Source organism: Anopheles marshallii, chromosome 2 (genome assembly GCF_943734725.1).
Source record: "Anopheles marshallii chromosome 2, idAnoMarsDA_429_01, whole genome shotgun sequence".
Classification (NCBI taxonomy): Eukaryota; Metazoa; Arthropoda; class Insecta; order Diptera; family Culicidae; genus Anopheles; species Anopheles marshallii.
Window position 1 is genome coordinate 27,643,361 of NC_071326.1, and position 17,173 is coordinate 27,660,533.

The following is a 17,173-nucleotide window of genomic DNA, read 5'->3' on the forward strand; positions in this document are numbered from 1 at the left end:
TTTATATTTTTAAACTATCTTATACACACACATACACACACCAACGTTATATGTATGCATAAACGTATAGAACCTGCAATAAATTGTATCCAAATATGTTTTTCTCTCTCCTTCCTTCACTCAATCTCTTCGCTGGTACTCCGCTGGCCTACCTTCTTCCTTACACTATATCTTCATCCTTTAATGCTCCAAATTTGTTTTTCTTCTTAGAACAAGGATACTACAAAAGGGAATACAGACATGAGTTTTTTATTCGCTATATTTGAGAAAATGAAACATATGAAGCAAGCAAAGCGGGAGCTCGTGATAAGGATTCTACCATAAGATGTGAATGACACGTCCTGGACACGTTACTAGGCCATCGGAACAACATCGAAGGAGATCGGTTGTGATGTGTGGATGTGGGCAGTATTCAAACGAGAAGCGAACCATAATATCCGAAAAGATCCCGTAGAGAAAGATACATAAGTTAGACGAACTAATCGGTACTAAGTTTATCAGGTAAGCGAAGAGAGGACAATGATCAACGCCATTTATCAGGCGTAGATGAATGGAAATCATTCAAAGCTTACTGATGGCGTTTCCATGCGAGTCCGTAACTTGACGGTTAAGCTGTTGTAGGGAATTTTGTTTCAATAATTTACTAGAACACGAATGGCTCTGACAACAACATCTTTAATGTTGAGATACGCCATCCAGTCTGTCTACTGTCTGTTGAAACTTCTGTTGCTACGAATGAAGCTGAGACTGAAACTGAGGAAACCTGCTCAGCAGGAACGGTTCGGTCGCCGGACAGATCGGTAATTGTGATGATCTGCAGGTATAACAATCCTTCTTTAAGTCTCTAATGAGAAAGAGAACAATACCGGAAGCTTGATGCGAAATTTGATTTTCTACTAAACACAGTTAAAATATTCAGTCCGATGTGAGAGTGACACGAAAAACATGTTTATTCTAGATTCAACAAACGACACCCATTCTAAAGTGGTATATGAACAAATATTGTATTTTACAAAGGGCCAGCAGCTATTATCGCAACCGAACGATCCCGACTGATTATTGCCCCTGCTTCTTATCTTGTATGTTACACTACTTCCCATTTTTTGCTGGCCGTCCACGGCGTTTCCGTGTAGAAGCGGGATTAGTTTCACCTGACGCAAAGTAAAGAGAACATAGATTAAAAATCTGCACTGCACTGCAACTAACGACGAGTTTGTACTTACTTTCTTCCGCAATCGGTTCCAACCCCATTGCGGATCGTTGGCTGCTCGCGTACACCATCGATTGATCAGAATCGGAATCTGCATTTTGCTCATCGCCGGGATCATTTCGCTTACTGCTGCCGCCGCGTTTTGAGCGTGTGGTCGTCGTGCGGCTAGCACGCGATCGTGTGGTTCTTACTGATGACTGATTGCTCACGTTCGATACGACCGATTCCGACTCACTATCACCGCCCACATCATGACTTCTGCGATCCACCGATGTTCGTCGCGGTGCACTGCTTGATCCGATCATATCCATCGATTTCTCCAGCACTGCCAGCTGGTGTCGGGTGAGTCGACGGTTTGAGGAGTATTCGGACAACATTGGAGCAGTCACCTGTTGCGTATCCGAAGAAGTACCAGCGGTTGATTCCGGTGGTTGCAGCGTTTTGGCCAACTTTCTGGTACGCATACTGCGCCGTGTGCTACTGGCCGTGGAGCTTGCAAACGATCGTTCTGACGGTTCCTGCTGTTCGTCGACGGACTCCTTCGTGGGACTGTTCGCTACGGATTCGGGATGATGTTCCGGTTCGTTGGATGCTTGCGACGTACGGCGTGATCGTTTCTGTGGCGTACCACTGCCCGAAAACAGCTCCTTTACCATCGATGAAGCTCGCGTCGAACGACGCGGAGTGAGCATTGGTTCCGGCGTGCCGCTCAGATTGTCTGCCGATGTAAATCGCCGACTGCGGGACAGCATCGGTGAAAGCGGTGTATTCGTTGTTTCCCCTACTACTGATGTTGCACGGATGTTGCGCCGTCTTGTCGGCGTTTGCGATTGTTCGACTGTTGTGGCCGATTTTTCCAACGCTGCCATTAGTCGTGTTTTGACGTTCGTGCGTGGTGTCGAGGTGGAGGCCTCTGCTTCATCATGGCGCGATAAATGCTGGCGTGTGCTTGTTGATAGTAGAGTAGGAGTAGTTTCTTCATGCCGAGTGTCTTCGCTATCGTGGTCCGTTGATTTAGCTTCAACTGGAACCATTCTACCGGATTCATCTGGTTCAACACGTTCCTGGTGAGTGGACTGCTCAGCGTGTCCTTCACTTGCTACTTCATCGTCTGAAACTCGCAAATCAACTTCCATTTCTTCACTTTCCACTTCTTCTGCTTTGGCCTCGCCTGAAGATTGCGCTTCCTGTAAGTCACGCGTTGTAACGTTAGCTTCTTCATCACTATTCTCCTCATCGATAACATCGCGCTTATCCTCATTCTCTTCCTCTTGATTACTGCTAACATTTTCATCTTCTGTACCTACGCCCTGATCGGCCAGCTCTTGCTGTCCAGCAGATAGATTTAACGCACGCGCGTCTTCCGTTAGACCGTTCTCTTCTCCCTTACTATTCTTGCGGCTAGAACCATGGGCTTCATCCGGTTTGACCGACAAATTCATTGCCGGCACCTCAAGCTCGTGTGCATTCTTTGGTCGACCAAACAAAGCTTTCTCCTGTGTCGGAGCTGTCGGCGATGTTGGTGACGATGTGGTGGTCCCAGCACTCGATGCAACACTCGCAACCGGCACTGACGCATTCACCGATGAGATAGCGGGAGATAGACTCGAACTAGAACTGGCCACATTATCCGACCATTGTTCACCACCTGCGACCGAAAGATCCCGTGCTGCAATCACATCAACAGCCGCATCCGCCTCTTGCTGCGCTACCGATAAATCTTCTACCTCGGAAGATTCTGCCTCACCATCACCACCCCCGGAAGTAGTCAATCCTTCACCTTCAGTACGATGGGTTGAAGAAGATGTGGTGGGTACCTGTATGTAACCCATAGCATCATCGGGAGTTGTGCTTGCAAACGCTTCTTCTTCATGCTGTTCGCCAACCCGATCTAGCTCAATGATATCATCGTAAAGATTTTGCACGTTTGCATCGGTTGACAACTCTTCGTAATGCCATCCTTGCGGGCTACTTTCGGCATCAGCTACATCACCGGCTGCGAGCTCGACATGATCCGCTACATTCATCAATGCGGCACCTTGTGGGGGCATGTCATCTTCATCGCCATCAGATGACGAGGTCGAAGAAGTTTCTGAGGAACTGAAGACAATTTCTTCCGGATGGTTGATGTCTTCCGGGTCCTGTGGCAAAGCCTCTTCCTCATCGCTGAGATCGATCACTTCTAATACACTGTCCTCATCATCATCATCTACTTCTTGATTATCGCTGGCTTCTTCATGGTGTTCATCGTTTTGCTCATCCATTATCGATTCCTCATAAACATCTTCATCATCGTCAATGTGTTCTAATAATTCGTACTCCTCATATTCTATTTCTTCCTCCTCTTCCTCTTCATCTTCCTCTTCTTCCTCATCAATGAGCGATAAGGTAACATTTTCGTCACCTTCTCCTTTCATGACTACGCTTTGCGGAGTATCGCCTCGCATATGTTGTTGCCCAGCTTGCTTTTCACCTTTTATTTCACTCCCATCACTGTCAACTTCATCCGTGCATTTTTTGTCATATTCATCCCTAAAAAACATGGAAGGACATGTGAAAAATCATCTTGCCAACAGTAAATACAACCAATACTCACTCAGCAACGCGTGGATACTGCTCATCAAGGATTACAATTTCATCACATTTATCATCCGCCACCGGCGCTTGTTGATTACTGTTCATCGGCTCTCCATCGCTATCGTCGATCACGAACAAATTTGGTGGTGGCACATTTTCGTCATCCACCTCCATTTCCATATTTTCCTCTTCCTGTTGCCGTTGCTCGTATGCATATACCTTATTCGGGCAATTATCCTCGCAGTGATCTTCAATGATGATTGCGATGTTATTCCCAGCAACCACGGGCAGATCAGCAATAGGAGTGCCCGCGCTGGAACTGTGTATCGATCGACGTCCGTGCAGCCCACCCGAGCCAAGCACTTGCTGGAAACTGTTCTGCTCCATTGTAGCTTCCGGTGAGTAGAAATCATCGTTGGAGATGGTCGATAAGTCGAGCTCACTGCGGACCACCGGTGTACCCACATCGGAGTCGGCTACACCGTCCACCACCTCCTCTTCATTCGGTTGCTGTTTCATGCTATCTACCAAGCAAGAATCCTCGAGAGTAGATCCAGCTGGCAAATCAAAGCGCAGCACTTTTTCTTCCACTTCTAGTGGTGTACGATCGTGCGATATCGGAGAACTGTTACGACCATGCAACGATTGGCTCGACTTCAGAATCCCTGGTGGAGTATAGGAATCGTCGTGTGCTTCCTCTTGATCTACCGTATCCGAACGATTCTGTACATCGCGCTGGAGCTGTTGCTTCTTCGCAAACGGTGGCGTGGTAAGAAAAATGCTCGGTGAATGACTGGTCGATTTCGCGGTAAAGGCAGCCCGTTCCATACTGGATATGAGAGTTGAATTGGCTGCGGTGAAGTTGAATTTCGGTTTCATTGGACGAAACTCGGGAATCACCGGAATGGGTGCTTCGAAATTGGTAAACTTCCTCCGCACCGTGCCTTCATTTGCCGCTGCAGTGTGTTCCGGTCCAAGGTACCGTTTCTTTCTAGGATTTCCGTACCCGTCCTCCTCATTCAGCAGCGGCGCGGACGATTTTCGACCCTTCGCAAGATCCTCGTCCGAAACATCCCAGTCCCGCTGACGTCGCTTGTTCATTGACGGATCCAACCGGACAGGATAGCAAACGTTTAAACTGCGTACCGTAGGCCGACATTGGAACACACCGAGACTCGGTTTATCCAAGAACGGTCGATTGTGCTGCAGACCCGTCTTGATCGCAGCTTCCTTCACAGCCGCTATGGATTGATGCAGTACGCGCACACGAAAATCGGCCCTCTGACGTATCAGACTCGTACTCAACGTTTCCAGCGTGTGTGACGAGTTTGGATCATTTCCCTGTGCAAGCTTCGGTTCCAGCTCATTTGGATGTTGATACGTGAGATACGCCAACTGTTGGCTCATGGGGTCAAGTGCGTTGTGGTAAAGGCCAAGAATTTCCTTCTGCACCTCCACGTTGCGTCTCCGGCCTAAACGCTCTACAAACTGGACTGCTTCAACAAATTCTAAATTTTGCAACAGATGGCCCAGCATTAGGCTGTCGCTCGTTTCCAGCGGACAGTCTCGTAGATAGCTTCGCAGCACATGTTTCTCATCATCGTTGAGTGCAAACTCCAGCAGTGTTTCCGGTGTACCGGCCATCAGGATGGCCTCAATGAACCAAACCAACTGGCGACCGTCGGGTTGCGGTGTACGGCGCTGCAAGCTAAACGCTTCCGAGATAAGATTATTTTGCACCAGTGTCGTTAATTCCAGTTGCGGCGAAACCGGACTTCCCGGGGCTCGGAGCACTTTCAGTGCGAGGTTTGGAGCTTTCAGCCGCAGTAATACTGACACCGTCAATTCTCGATGCCATTGGGGAAATTCGATCGTAGTAGATAGAGGCGAAAGAAATTCATTCACCGTTTCCTGCAGGAAAAGGAGTAAGCTTTAAAATAATTCAATACATAAAGATCGAGAGGCTAGTTGCCCTTACCGATACGTTTCCGTGATCCAAATGCCAAAATGCGCGCACACGTTCCATCAACCCAATCTTCACGTTAAATACGCGTGGAAATTTCTCTAACTGACGCACGACATTTAAAAATCTATGAAGAAGAAAAGCGATCGTTAGCAAGCAAAACTTACGATAAAAGGCGAAAACATCCAATTACCGTTCGTCCTCCACGGCTGCAACAACATCCATGAATAGATACAGAAGCACTACGAGCTTCCGTTCCAGTGGTACATCGGGAATGAGCAAAATGCGCAACGCTTTCTGTATCGAGCAAGGTGGATAGACTGCCTGTCTGTTAACGGGGCTATCTTCATGCCACGCCTTCCAAATGGTCTCAACATCAAATTCACGCTCCAGATAGTTATCGATGAAGAGCAGTTTGCCGGAAGTCGATAAATCGGGAACGGCTTTACTCTTCTGCTCGTCCAACATGTGTCGCCGCTTGCGATAGAATTCCAACAGTCGGGCGTATGGATACGCCACCAACAGTAAGCAATCGCTCTCGAGATCTTCTTCATCCGATGTAGGCGCCTCTGGTAGAATACCAATATGAAGAAGCCACTGAAGAATGTTCTGATATTCTGCCGCTGCCGTAATCGATGCAGACTCTTTCAAAAGCCGTCCCTGAACTGTAAGAGAAATATGAACATTATCACGCGTTTTCCATTTCTCTCGTGGAAAACTTACCATTTTCCGGTATAAATTCCAAACAATCGGTCATGATCGTTCGATACAGCTCCGCCAACTGTTTCATTTGCCGAGTGCAGTGCGAAAGCGCATCCTGAGTTCGGGCATCAACCCGTCTGCCAGCCGGATCGGTCATTAGCGCTGCGAGCATACGGTTGCATACCGACTTTAGCGCCTTCGATCGATTCCAAATCCAGTCCGTTATCGTCGAAAGCGATACACCCTGTTCGGGTTCCGCTCCGAGGTGGCTCCCATCGGCCCACAGATCGATACAGCTCTGCAGAAACATGTGGCAGTTATATTCCAACCCAAGCGAAAGGACAAATTCACGCTGTTCCTTCATAACGCCCTCGGAGGGCGATATGGGTTCATGGAACTGTGGCAACAGGGCGGCGCGACAAAGCATTCCATACAGTCCAGCTGGGTGAATGACGCTATTTGCACCGTCCTGTTCGAGATACTGAAGCAATTTGTTCTGCAAACCGATCCATCGGTGCGTGGTGCAATTGATGCCGTTAAAGTTCATGATTTCTGTGTAGAAAAACAAGTTTTGGGGATTTAGTACGACTAAGAAAACATTGTTAATGGCTAGTAGCTAACAAATGCTTACCGAATGCCAACGAGCTGGGATAAAAATGTTCCTCCGGTCGCTGGATTGATCGAAACAGCACCAAGGAACGTTCGTTGAGCCGAGCGTGAAAACTAGCTTCCTGCAACTGAAACACAACCGTGTGGGTCAGTTCCTGCTGCCAATCGCATTCATACGGCATCTCTGCCTTGTACCATTGGTTCAGATCAAACACCAGCACAGTGGTCATACCGTTCGAACTCATCCAACTCAACACGCTCAGCGTGATTGGTTCGTCCTCTTGGAAAACCTTCTTCGTGACGGTTTGAACGTTCAACGGAACGCTTCCCGGATCGTAGCTGGTGAGATTGAGCACTGACGAGCACGACAGAAACTGGTCGTACACAAACACTCCCTGCTGGCTGTACTTTTCCTCGCACATTACCATGTGCAGAAAGGCAAACGCGCCCTCGGGGTGTGCATAGAGTATCCACAGATACATACAAGCCTTTGGATCATCACTGGGTTCAACGTAGTTCAGTGCAACCGCTGCGCAATCCTCCGTCGGCGGTGATATTCGGTGCATTATGGAATGGTCAACCAAATCCCAGAGCAGAACGGTACCGTCCGCGAATCCGATACAGATAACTTTCAGCGGTACAATGTCCAGAATGCACTCTACCGATGCTTGCTCGTTGTGACTCAACTGCAATCCAAAGTACAGTCCCCGTTCTTGGATCTTCTCGTGGTTCTGTGCCAACTGCTTTATGTTTCCTCGCGAGAATTCTATGTGGCACTGCCGTTTGCCGGGTTCATTCATAGCCACTTCCATGCCAAATCCTGCCAGTCAATGTTATATGAAAATGGATGGACAAAAACGAATCGCTGCAAGATATATTTACCACTTTGTAACCGCCTGAAGCAAAGATCGATCAGTATGACTTTGCCATCTTCGGTTCCGGCAGCAAGACAACCCTGGTACTTGCTCAGCAGCCCATTGGAACAAGAGTTAGGATCGATGTAGCGTAACAGTTTCACATCTTCCTGCACATCAATCCGTCCTACCTCGCGACCACCGCGCACAGTGAGGAACACTATCTGCGACTGTTCGCTGCTTAGTTGCAGTCCCACGGCGAGAAGCGCACACCTCATCGCTTCCACTTCTTCCACACATACGACCGTGCATGATTTTGATTTGCTGCAAGTATACAAACGAGAGCATCAAACATGAAGCCCCACCTGACATGTTATTCTCTTCCGATGAAATGCACGCGCGGACACGCTTACCTGGTACATGGATGAAAATTGTGTGAAATAACCTTGAAGCTGGAATTCATGTTAAACACTTCCAGCACGGAACCACGGGCATACCAGGTGATTCCATTCCTTTCCAGTACACCACATCTTTCTGGAAACCAAACAAGAAAAGTGTCCAAATTAGCGCAACTTGCGTGTTGCCATCTGCCGGAATGCCACAATCACAAACCTTCCGTGTCCGAACTTTCGGCACTTTGTTCACGTGTGTACGACAAAACATTCACCAATTCTAGGCTGATGTCGGACGACATTGTTCCGTCGTTTGTACTACTGCTGATTATATTGCTAAACTATCGCTAGACTTCGGGAAGCTAAAGATGTAGAAAATATTGTTGCCGCTACTTTCGTGCGTTTCTTTCACGCTCTACACGCGCCGGTTTTGCATCGAGCGTTTTTGACAGGTCTCGAGCAGCTGCTACACGGATGTCAATAATCAATGGCCACTGAATGCATTTATGCATTTATTGTACCTGAAATGTTTAAAATGTCTTAAAATATTAAGCAAAGTGGCAAGAAATCGAATCACGTTGCAGGAAAAATATATTACTGTTTTAAAACGATTCAAAAAATACATTTTGGGCAAGTAATGTGAGTGCTTAAGACCTGATTACACGCACCATGAATTTTCAACATCGAGTTTGGTGAATTTATTGTTGAGCAATCGATGAAGCAGACAAATTCAAATTTCATCTGTGGTATTGTTAGCATGTAAAGATGTTCATAAAGTAATGTCTACTACACAGCTTTAGAATGTATATTTAACTTATAATTCTATTTAGAATCTTAACAATCAATTTCAAACGTTCAAAAAAAATGAAGGTGAATAGAATATGAAACATCCAACCAGCCAGAAATCCGTTCCATTTACTTAAAGCATTTTTATTTTACTGTTTATTATGGAAGCTTTTCTGCATTCCAAACAAATATTTTAATGACTACCACTCAATTGAATCCTTCCCATTGATGTCTTTTTCTTCCAAGTGTCCAACACGACCGACAACCAATATCCTTTGCTCTTAAATCTAAAAATTAAAATATATTATTTTTAAAAATATTTATGCATCTACTAGTAAAATCACAGTACAAATTTACCATTCACGGATGGGGTAGTAAAAAGTAGCGGCTTTTGAACGTCACTTGAGGCGTTGGCACCTTCACCAACATTCCAAGCCGATACTTTTTTCGCTGTGACGTTTTCTGAGGATCGCGCTCTTCGCTGCCCGGCAATATCTTGGCACTGCAGTACGATCGTTCCGTTGGTTGCATTTCGGCATAATTGGTCAAGAAAAAACTGCTTCCTTTGCTCATTGCCCGGTTGTCCACCGTACACGAGGTGCATGTACTGCTGCAGGAAATCGTGCACATTATCCACAGGCTGTCCGTCGATGACATGCACTGCGGAAGGGTCTGTACCGTAGTTCAGAACGTTGGTTTGATTTGGGGCCGATGTTGATTCTTGTGCGCCAAGTGATTGTTTGAACTCGATTGCTGACGGGTGTGATCTCCAGGGGACTTTATGGCTAGGAATTTGTTTGGCAGAACTCAATGTACGATCATCTCGAGGAGTTACAACCGATCGTATTGTTGGCTCGGTAGAGATCTCTGTTGTGCTTCTTGTTTTCCTACTCATTGGTATTTCCGTAATGGGCCATACGTTCGAATCATAACCCTCGTTCTCCTCTTCAGCCCCAACGCTGCTATCACTTTGCGCGTTCTCACTGTTCAGCGATTGTTCCAGCACTTTTTGCAGCGTAAGTAGGAGCCGTTTTTTGGCGCTTTTCCTCCGACAGCGAGCGGGACATGGGTCGAAAAGGGTCCGGAGCACTTCATACCGGCAGGGTTCATCGTACAGCGTTTTACACACCGCACAACGATGCTCTATCTCCGTAACTATTTCGTCCAATTCAGCCATCAGTCGATCTCTCCACCGTTCGGGTGATTTGGTTGTTATCAACCCGCATGCCATCAGCCGGTGTCGGAAAACTTCAGCAATCGATGCCTTTTGGCGCAACTGTATCATCGATTCGTTACTCTGCTCTTCGGGCGAAAATTGTTCACTAAAAGTAGTAACTCCGTTTAGTATGAAAAAAAGGTACGTTGGAGTTCATTTGTGCACTCACCCATAATGGGATGGATCTACTCTTAGTAGCCTCCGGTGAAGATCGTCCGTTTGTCTTTTGATTTTGAACGGTACAGTGCGATGTGTTCCTGCGCGCCTATCGGCGGTTCTAAAGCGAGAAGCAGGACGAGAACATGTAAACGAAACGAAACAAAGCCAAACCACGACAACTCGCGCTATGATCATTGTCCCAACGTTCTTACAAAACTTCATGAGAACGATCCGAGTGTACCTTTATTTATAAACTTTCTAATTACTTTTCTCAAAGGTCGTTCTGTGAACGATGTAAACTAAATTTTCAAAAACAATATCGACGAACGTGACTTTTCTTTTCGCTCCTACCCATCACACACCATGTGATCAGACAAATTTTACTTTCACAATTTATGTTAACAACAAAAACCGACGAAAGAAAAAAAACAAGTTTTACTATATCTGAACCAAGTTACTCGTTTTATAGTTGAAAAACAAAACAACAACAAACGATGGCCTCGAGCGAATTCCAGAAACACAGCAGTTCCAAAGCGACAAATCGTGTAGCTTTTCATTGCCTCATACCCGCAACTCTTAGTGGACTAAAGTGTCTGACTAGAGTTTTTAATGTAAAATACGCTTTACGAACAAAGCCGAACCATTTCTTTCAAAAGTGCGCTCGCAAAACCCGCCATTAAAAGCATCGAACTCATTCATGTACACAAAAGACTTGCGACGGCAGCAAGCGACGAGCCTTTTAAAAAATCACCCCCAAAACGGTGACTCCAATATGGGTCTCACTTGGGTGAGTAAACGCACACAGTTGTTGTGTGCGAGCGAGGGAGACACACCACGCAACACTGCAACCCGCACCGCTGGACAGCGAAGACAGAGATCGATATACAAGAAACTGTAAACATAAAGCATAAAGCCTGGACACACGGGGTTGAATGGGGGGCTCTCCCGTTCGTCGGGTGGGGGATGACGTTGCTGAAGGTTTACATCATTTCATCTGCTGTGCACTAACACACCCTCGCGGAAACGACACACACACACACACAGCGATGAGCCGTACAAGGGTGGTAACATGCTGAAAATGCTACGAACACACAGGCACGAATGGACCGATCGTACACTAGGGCGGTGGAGCATGGCTGGAGGAACCTGCGCGTTGCGTTCATTCGCTCGGGTTAAGCTGGCACTAACGGAGGGCTGCTAGCGAGAAGGAAGTTATGATCGCAGCAGTTATATCGTGCTGCTGGCTGTGTGTCGCTTGATCGCGTGTAGCATAAACCCGCTGTACCCGTCTGTGCATCGATCGCCATTGCCGCAATTAGTGTGTGCAGTGTGACTAATTGTGCCCGAATCTTGCGCTGCCCCAGTGACGTCCTAAAACGCACCGACGATGAGTCGGAATTGCGAGTAGGATTGAACCGTTAGCTTCGCATCGCTGTAGCTGTATCGGTCGTGTAGCGATTAGGTGCATCTGTCGATTCGGGGTGTGAATGGTGTGGTGGAGCGATCAAACAACACACATCGCCAGATATCGTCTCCACTCAATGACACCACGGTTGGGCGGCGCTGAAAGTACACATCACACCCTACGCCCAGGTGCACGGGACGGCCGTTTGCGTCAAGATGCCACGGAAGTTGCTTAAGTTTCTGATCCTCTTCGACAACACGTCGCTGCTGTACTTCCCGGGACAGTTTCTTTCCGGGCGGGTACTGTTGGAGCTGCAGGACGACACACCGGTGTTGGGTGAGTTGTGTTTTCCATTTTTTACCCCCAGTACAATCCCGCCCGTGTAATGTGTGTCGCAACGTCACTCATGGCTGTCGCTACGGCGGTGTTGAATCAGTGTTTCTTCGCTAACCTTCAACCTACGAGGCCGTCGCGTTCAATAATCTTCTTCCTTTCGCCCTGACCGTCCGTTCGTCCACCATCCGCCGCCGTGTGTGCTTGTGTAATAGATGTGGCTGCGCGCCCTCGATGGGCCATACCGTGGTGTGCGTTTCCAGTTTTGTTTTATCCATTTTGAGACCCGATCGGGTGACGTTGGTTTACTTCAAACGAGCACGACTGGTCAAACAATTATTTGATCGTCCATTGGTTGGCTATTTTGAAACTTAATCAACCAGTCAAGTTGACTAAGGTTCCGAATGGATTGCTGGAAAATAAATATTGATTATCATGAACGGTACTGCACGTACTGACTGTTGAATAATTCTAGCCTTTTTAACGACTATCTTTATCATCAACGAAACTCACGTTTTACAACAAACTCCATGCGGGAAGATGACATCATAGCTAAATCCATGGAACGGATATCTTCCCTTCTTCTTTCTTATGAGGTTCTACAACCATTGACCTATCTTGCCTCCCGACTGACTAGTTATCGGTGACTTCATTTCTTCGTACCCTTACCGTATGATCGCTTCTGCATTGTATAAAGCATCAACGGCCTTGGGAAGAATGGCTAAAACGAAAAACCCACAAAAAAAAATAAACACAATAAATAACTCACTACAGCTATTACGTAAATTAATGGATTCAATTGCTGATGGACGTTTCTTCCATTTATAGGACTTCATTTTCATGTCGTTGGCGAGTGCGTTGTGCGTGTGCGTTCGACGCGCCACGAGCGATCGTACGACAAGGAGAACTATATCGATTTTCGAATGCGACTGCTGGGCGATTCCGACAACCAAGGTCCCACGATCCTGTCCCCCGGTATACACAGCTTCCCGTTCAAGCTCGGCCTACCGGTCGATCTACCGTCGACCTTCCTCGGACGGTACGGTTGGGTGCAGTACTACTGCAAGGCCGGTCTGCGCGAACCATCCGGGCTGATACACAAAAACCACCAGGTGTTCATCGTGATGAATCCGATCGATTTGAACCTTGAGCAACCGTATCTGGCGGTAGGTGTTGAAGGGTTGGTAGCGTTCGACGTACGTGTACGTGTAAATGTTTTCCATTTTAGGATCCGTTTAAATGTAACATCGAGCATAATCTCGGCATGGCATGCGTGGGAGGCGGGATCGTTAAGTGTAAAATCATTCTCGACCGGGGCGGATATGTACCGGGCGAGTCCATTATGATAACGGCGACGGTTACAAACGCTAGCAGTGTTACGATTAAGTCCACGAAAGCCGCTCTTACGGAGGTTTGTTTGCTAGTCGTGTGCGATGGCAAATGGGCAATATCATATGCTTAACGTTACCTTCCACTGCTACATTACAGACGATACAGTATTTCGCGCGTGATAAAGTTATGCAGACAGAAAAGCGAGAGCTGGCAGTGATAGCCCGGGGAAAGATACGGGCCGGTCACAGGGATGAATGGCAGAATGAATCCCTCTACGTGCCACCGCTGCCACCAACGAACCTGCGCGGCTGTCATCTAATACGGATCCAGTACGACGTTTGTGTAAGTAACGGGGTGGCCAATCAGTAGCTTCGATTGTGTTCAACATCTTCTTCACTCTTTGCGTTTTCTTCCCCAGTTCTTAATAGAACCGAAATCGTTGGAAAAACAAATCAAACTGCAGCTACCGATCACGCTCGGTACGTACCCTTTCAAAACGGCGGACGGTGACGACACGAACGAGTGGGCCGAAACCATTTACAAACCGGAAACGCACTATCCCTCTACATTGCCAATCTTTCGGCCCTGGTTACACGAGAAAAACGATCAGAAATAACTCCTGCTTACCCGAGAACGGTCGGTACAGTTGAGGTGGAGAAGGTATAGCTCACTAGAAGGAACGCATAATGGACCGATCGATGGTGCCATACATCAAGAGGTTAGTAAACTTAGTGGAAGGGTCTTTTCGAATGACCTACAAACGTTACGCGAAGAAGTAATGAGTTACTGTGAGAGTATGAATGACAATTTGTGTAAAGAATCTTGAAAGCTTAAATATAATTCAACACAACAATTATTTTACCCTAAACCGTACAAGAGTTTAAACTTTACAAATCCCGTCAATCGTCTTGCATCGCGAGAATTTTATCAACTAAACCCGATTTTGTCAGTCCGGACAGTCCAGTAGCGCCTTGTTTTTGAAGGTACTGTTTAAGTACGGCCACGGTTAAACTCGCCATCTTAAAAGGAGCAGAAAAAAGAATTCATTAGCCTTGCTTTACACTGTACCCACATTTTAGTGCCCGAATTTTGGATTAATGTTAACTATTCCCATACATTGCCTTGTTTCACCATTTCGACCAGTTCTTCATCGTTGACTGGTGCAACTCGTGCCCCTTTCGTTCTGGGTTCACCATCATTATCTGCTCCTTCATTCCGACGTCGCTTTGGTGCTTCTTCGGGGTCCTAAAAGATGTGTTAACATTCAAATAACCTTTTGCCAGCAGCGTAGAGTACGTATGCGTAATAATACCTTGCCAAACATACGCTCCATGTCGGTCAACATTGGTTCCAGCTTCGAATCGATTCGTTCACGATCTGGTTGCGTCGAATCGATAAGCTCTGCATCTTCCACATCAAACATTAGCGACTCGATGTTGATGTACAGATTTTGCGACGACGGATCCTCAAAGTGGGACGGGTGAAATTTAAACTTCACCTTTTTAACCAACTTTTTAAACAAATCCGTCTGCTCATCTGTCACCTCCGGGGTTGAGACTTCCTCGAGCATGGACAACTTTCGAATATCACCTAACGAAACAGAAAACGGTAAGAATTAATTTACCGGTTAATCCCGTACGAAATACGCTACGATCGTGCGGTGTACCATTAATATGATGTAACATACCAGCAAAAGGAATAAATTTAACACGAAAACCACAGTGTCTGTCTGCCTCCCCCATAGGATCGTGAGCAAGCTCCTGCTGTGGTATCAGCGCAACCAACCTGCATGGAAAAAAACATATTATCGTTAGTGTCGATCTCCACTACGGTTGATCATTCTGCACCACCTACTTCGATGGTTGCTTTCGTCGCATAGTAAGCATACAGAAGGCAACCTGGTTTTTCTCAAGACATTTTTCATACAGCGCTCGAAACAGTGTAGTCGATCCGTTAATATAGCCCTCATTAGGATACAGAAATAGGCTACTGCGAATTTGATTGGTTGGGTCGATCGCTGACGCAGGTTTAAAGCCCAAAAGACGTATTCCGGGTGGTAGCAGCTGCTTCATATGAGTCACTTCATCCGGTTTAAACGATACTTTTTCGCCACCGATCGTGATCGATTTTCTGTGATGAAAACCAGCATAATATTAACGGGTATGGTATAAATTTCAGCTTAATTCGCTATGCTTTTCAATACCTTTGCTCACCAGGTAAGATGATTTTGGTTGTTTCCTGTTCTCCATCCTCGGAAATGGTGCTTGTCATGTGAACGCGTTTCGATACGATCACTTCGTTGGTTGATCTTAACAGTCGTACTTTTTTAGGATAACGTGGGCTCCTAGAAGAAAGAGATCGAATGCTAGAGTCAATAAAGAGTTGGTCCGTCACGACGGGAAACAAAAACCTCACCTTCTCAACGTATAAACATTCACTCCAAGGGCAACATCATCCGAAAGATGCCACTTCAAATGGGCCATCGATCGCTTTTTATAGCTTTTAACAAACAATCGATGCAGAAGCCTAGCCTTTGATGCTTCATACACCGGCGGCTCGAAATCGTTCATATCTTCGGCCAGCACGGTGCACAGGAACTCTTTGTAGAATTTGTCGCAATTGAACTTACTGCTCATGGGTACCAGGTCTACAAAAATGTCTTTCTGCTGCAAATCACGTGCCTTTACCAATGCTTGCTGATACTCATTGCTACTACTATCGTGCGGTGTATCATTGCTCGTAAACAGTATGATTGTCGATTGACACAACTTGTACCCACAGTGAGAAAAGATTCGTGAACAGAGCCACAATACATTTGACAGACTGGTACCCTCCGAGTGGCCATACTTGGTATCGAACCCGCACAAATCGCTTGATTCGCGCATTCCACGCACTTTGCGAATCATTTCCGCTGAGGTGCTGCCCAGCGGAATGTAGATGGCACATTGTCGTGGTGCAACCAAACCCGGTTGCACTTCATCCTCGCTTTCCGGTGCGGGATTGTTCTTGGTATTATAAAATACTACTCCAACCTAAAAAAGGATAAATTCCTATCAATTGGTAGGTAGATAAACCACTTGCAACAGGGACATGAACTTACCAAATCCGTTTCGTTGGCAACCACCTTGTTGCGCATCGTGGCCTCGATTATGTGGAGCACTTCTATAAACCGGGTTTCTGAGTCACCTTCCTGTTCGAACATGTAACCGGCACAGTCCACGGCCAATATGACCCCCGCACGGCCAGCGAAAGCTTCTTCATACTCATCGTCTTCATCATCGGATCGATTTGCACGCCAATCACCACTCATTGCGACTTCCAGTTGCGTATGTTCGTTTTCAGCAGAGAACAAAATTACGGCCGAGCTACTCTCAACAAAACGTTTGGAAATTTACGCGAAAAATCGTGGAAACGGCGCCAAAACAACACAGCACACCACTGAAAAAGACTATGCACCCAACTGTCATGCGCCAACGGCGCTTGCTGTCACTGCATTCGCCATTTGTGTTTGAGTTCGGCCAAAAAATATTATTCCGTGAAAATATGTAGCGTTTTTCGGTGGCGTTTTTGTATTGTGCACGTAATAAATGTTGATTGAATATTGTACAAGCGAAACATAATATTTGTGCCAACAG

General features: G+C 46.5%; 4 protein-coding genes across 4 annotated transcripts; 1 reads left to right on the forward strand and 3 right to left on the reverse strand.

Annotated features, from left to right (window-relative positions):
* Positions 1 to 1,089: 1,089 nt before the first annotated feature.
* On the reverse strand, positions 1,090 to 8,819 carry LOC128707673 (uncharacterized). Its single transcript, XM_053802631.1, is given in 12 exon segments — positions 1,090 to 1,151; positions 1,224 to 3,742; positions 3,807 to 5,698; positions 5,766 to 5,877; positions 5,944 to 6,415; positions 6,474 to 7,004; positions 7,084 to 7,881; positions 7,944 to 8,239; positions 8,329 to 8,449; positions 8,528 to 8,644; positions 8,647 to 8,698; positions 8,700 to 8,819. Coding segments are annotated over 12 exon segments (7,092 nt in total).
* Positions 8,820 to 9,300: 481 nt separating this feature from the next.
* Positions 9,301 to 10,669, reverse strand: LOC128709188 (uncharacterized). The gene is made up of 3 exons (XM_053804171.1): positions 10,479 to 10,669; positions 9,451 to 10,415; positions 9,301 to 9,380 (listed from the first exon to the last, which is right to left on the reverse strand). The coding sequence occupies exons 1-3, from the start codon at positions 10,661 to 10,663 to the stop codon at positions 9,301 to 9,303; spliced, it is 1,230 nt and encodes a 409-aa protein (XP_053660146.1). The 5' UTR covers positions 10,664 to 10,669.
* Positions 10,670 to 12,088: 1,419 nt separating this feature from the next.
* On the forward strand, positions 12,089 to 14,154 carry LOC128710509 (arrestin domain-containing protein 4). Its single transcript, XM_053805565.1, has 5 exons — positions 12,089 to 12,209; positions 13,035 to 13,372; positions 13,435 to 13,617; positions 13,695 to 13,880; positions 13,957 to 14,154. The coding sequence occupies exons 1-5, from the start codon at positions 12,089 to 12,091 to the stop codon at positions 14,152 to 14,154; spliced, it is 1,026 nt and encodes a 341-aa protein (XP_053661540.1).
* Positions 14,155 to 14,437: 283 nt separating this feature from the next.
* Positions 14,438 to 16,848, reverse strand: LOC128706908 (X-ray repair cross-complementing protein 6). The gene is made up of 8 exons (XM_053801851.1): positions 16,639 to 16,848; positions 15,954 to 16,570; positions 15,742 to 15,882; positions 15,393 to 15,668; positions 15,226 to 15,323; positions 14,851 to 15,128; positions 14,655 to 14,783; positions 14,438 to 14,557 (listed from the first exon to the last, which is right to left on the reverse strand). Exons 1-8 carry the CDS (start codon positions 16,846 to 16,848, stop codon positions 14,438 to 14,440), a joined length of 1,869 nt encoding a protein of 622 aa, XP_053657826.1.
* Between the last annotated feature and the right edge of the window lie 325 nt (positions 16,849 to 17,173).

Excerpts from the sequence above, each read along its gene's own strand:
- LOC128710509 (XM_053805565.1), top strand. The coding sequence starts at position 12,089 with ATGCCACGGAAGTTGCTTAAGTTTCTGATCCTCTTCGACAACACGTCG. Across the intron at positions 12,210-13,034 it reads GGACGACACACCGGTGTTGG|GACTTCATTTTCATGTCGTT; the intron begins GTGAGTTGTGTT and ends TTCCATTTATAG. Across the intron at positions 13,373-13,434 it reads TTGAGCAACCGTATCTGGCG|GATCCGTTTAAATGTAACAT; the intron begins GTAGGTGTTGAA and ends TTTCCATTTTAG.
- LOC128706908 (XM_053801851.1), bottom strand. The coding sequence starts at position 16,848 with ATGAGTGGTGATTGGCGTGCAAATCGATCCGATGATGAAGACGATGAG. Across the intron at positions 16,571-16,638 it reads TTGCCAACGAAACGGATTTG|GTTGGAGTAGTATTTTATAA; the intron begins GTAAGTTCATGT and ends ATCCTTTTTTAG. Across the intron at positions 15,129-15,225 it reads TAAATTTATTCCTTTTGCTG|GTGATATTCGAAAGTTGTCC; the intron begins GTATGTTACATC and ends CTGTTTCGTTAG.
- LOC128709188 (XM_053804171.1), bottom strand. The coding sequence starts at position 10,663 with ATGATCATAGCGCGAGTTGTCGTGGTTTGGCTTTGTTTCGTTTCGTTT. Across the intron at positions 10,416-10,478 it reads GTAGATCCATCCCATTATGG|TGAACAATTTTCGCCCGAAG; the intron begins GTGAGTGCACAA and ends TACTACTTTTAG. Across the intron at positions 9,381-9,450 it reads TACTACCCCATCCGTGAATG|ATTTAAGAGCAAAGGATATT; the intron begins GTAAATTTGTAC and ends TTTAATTTTTAG.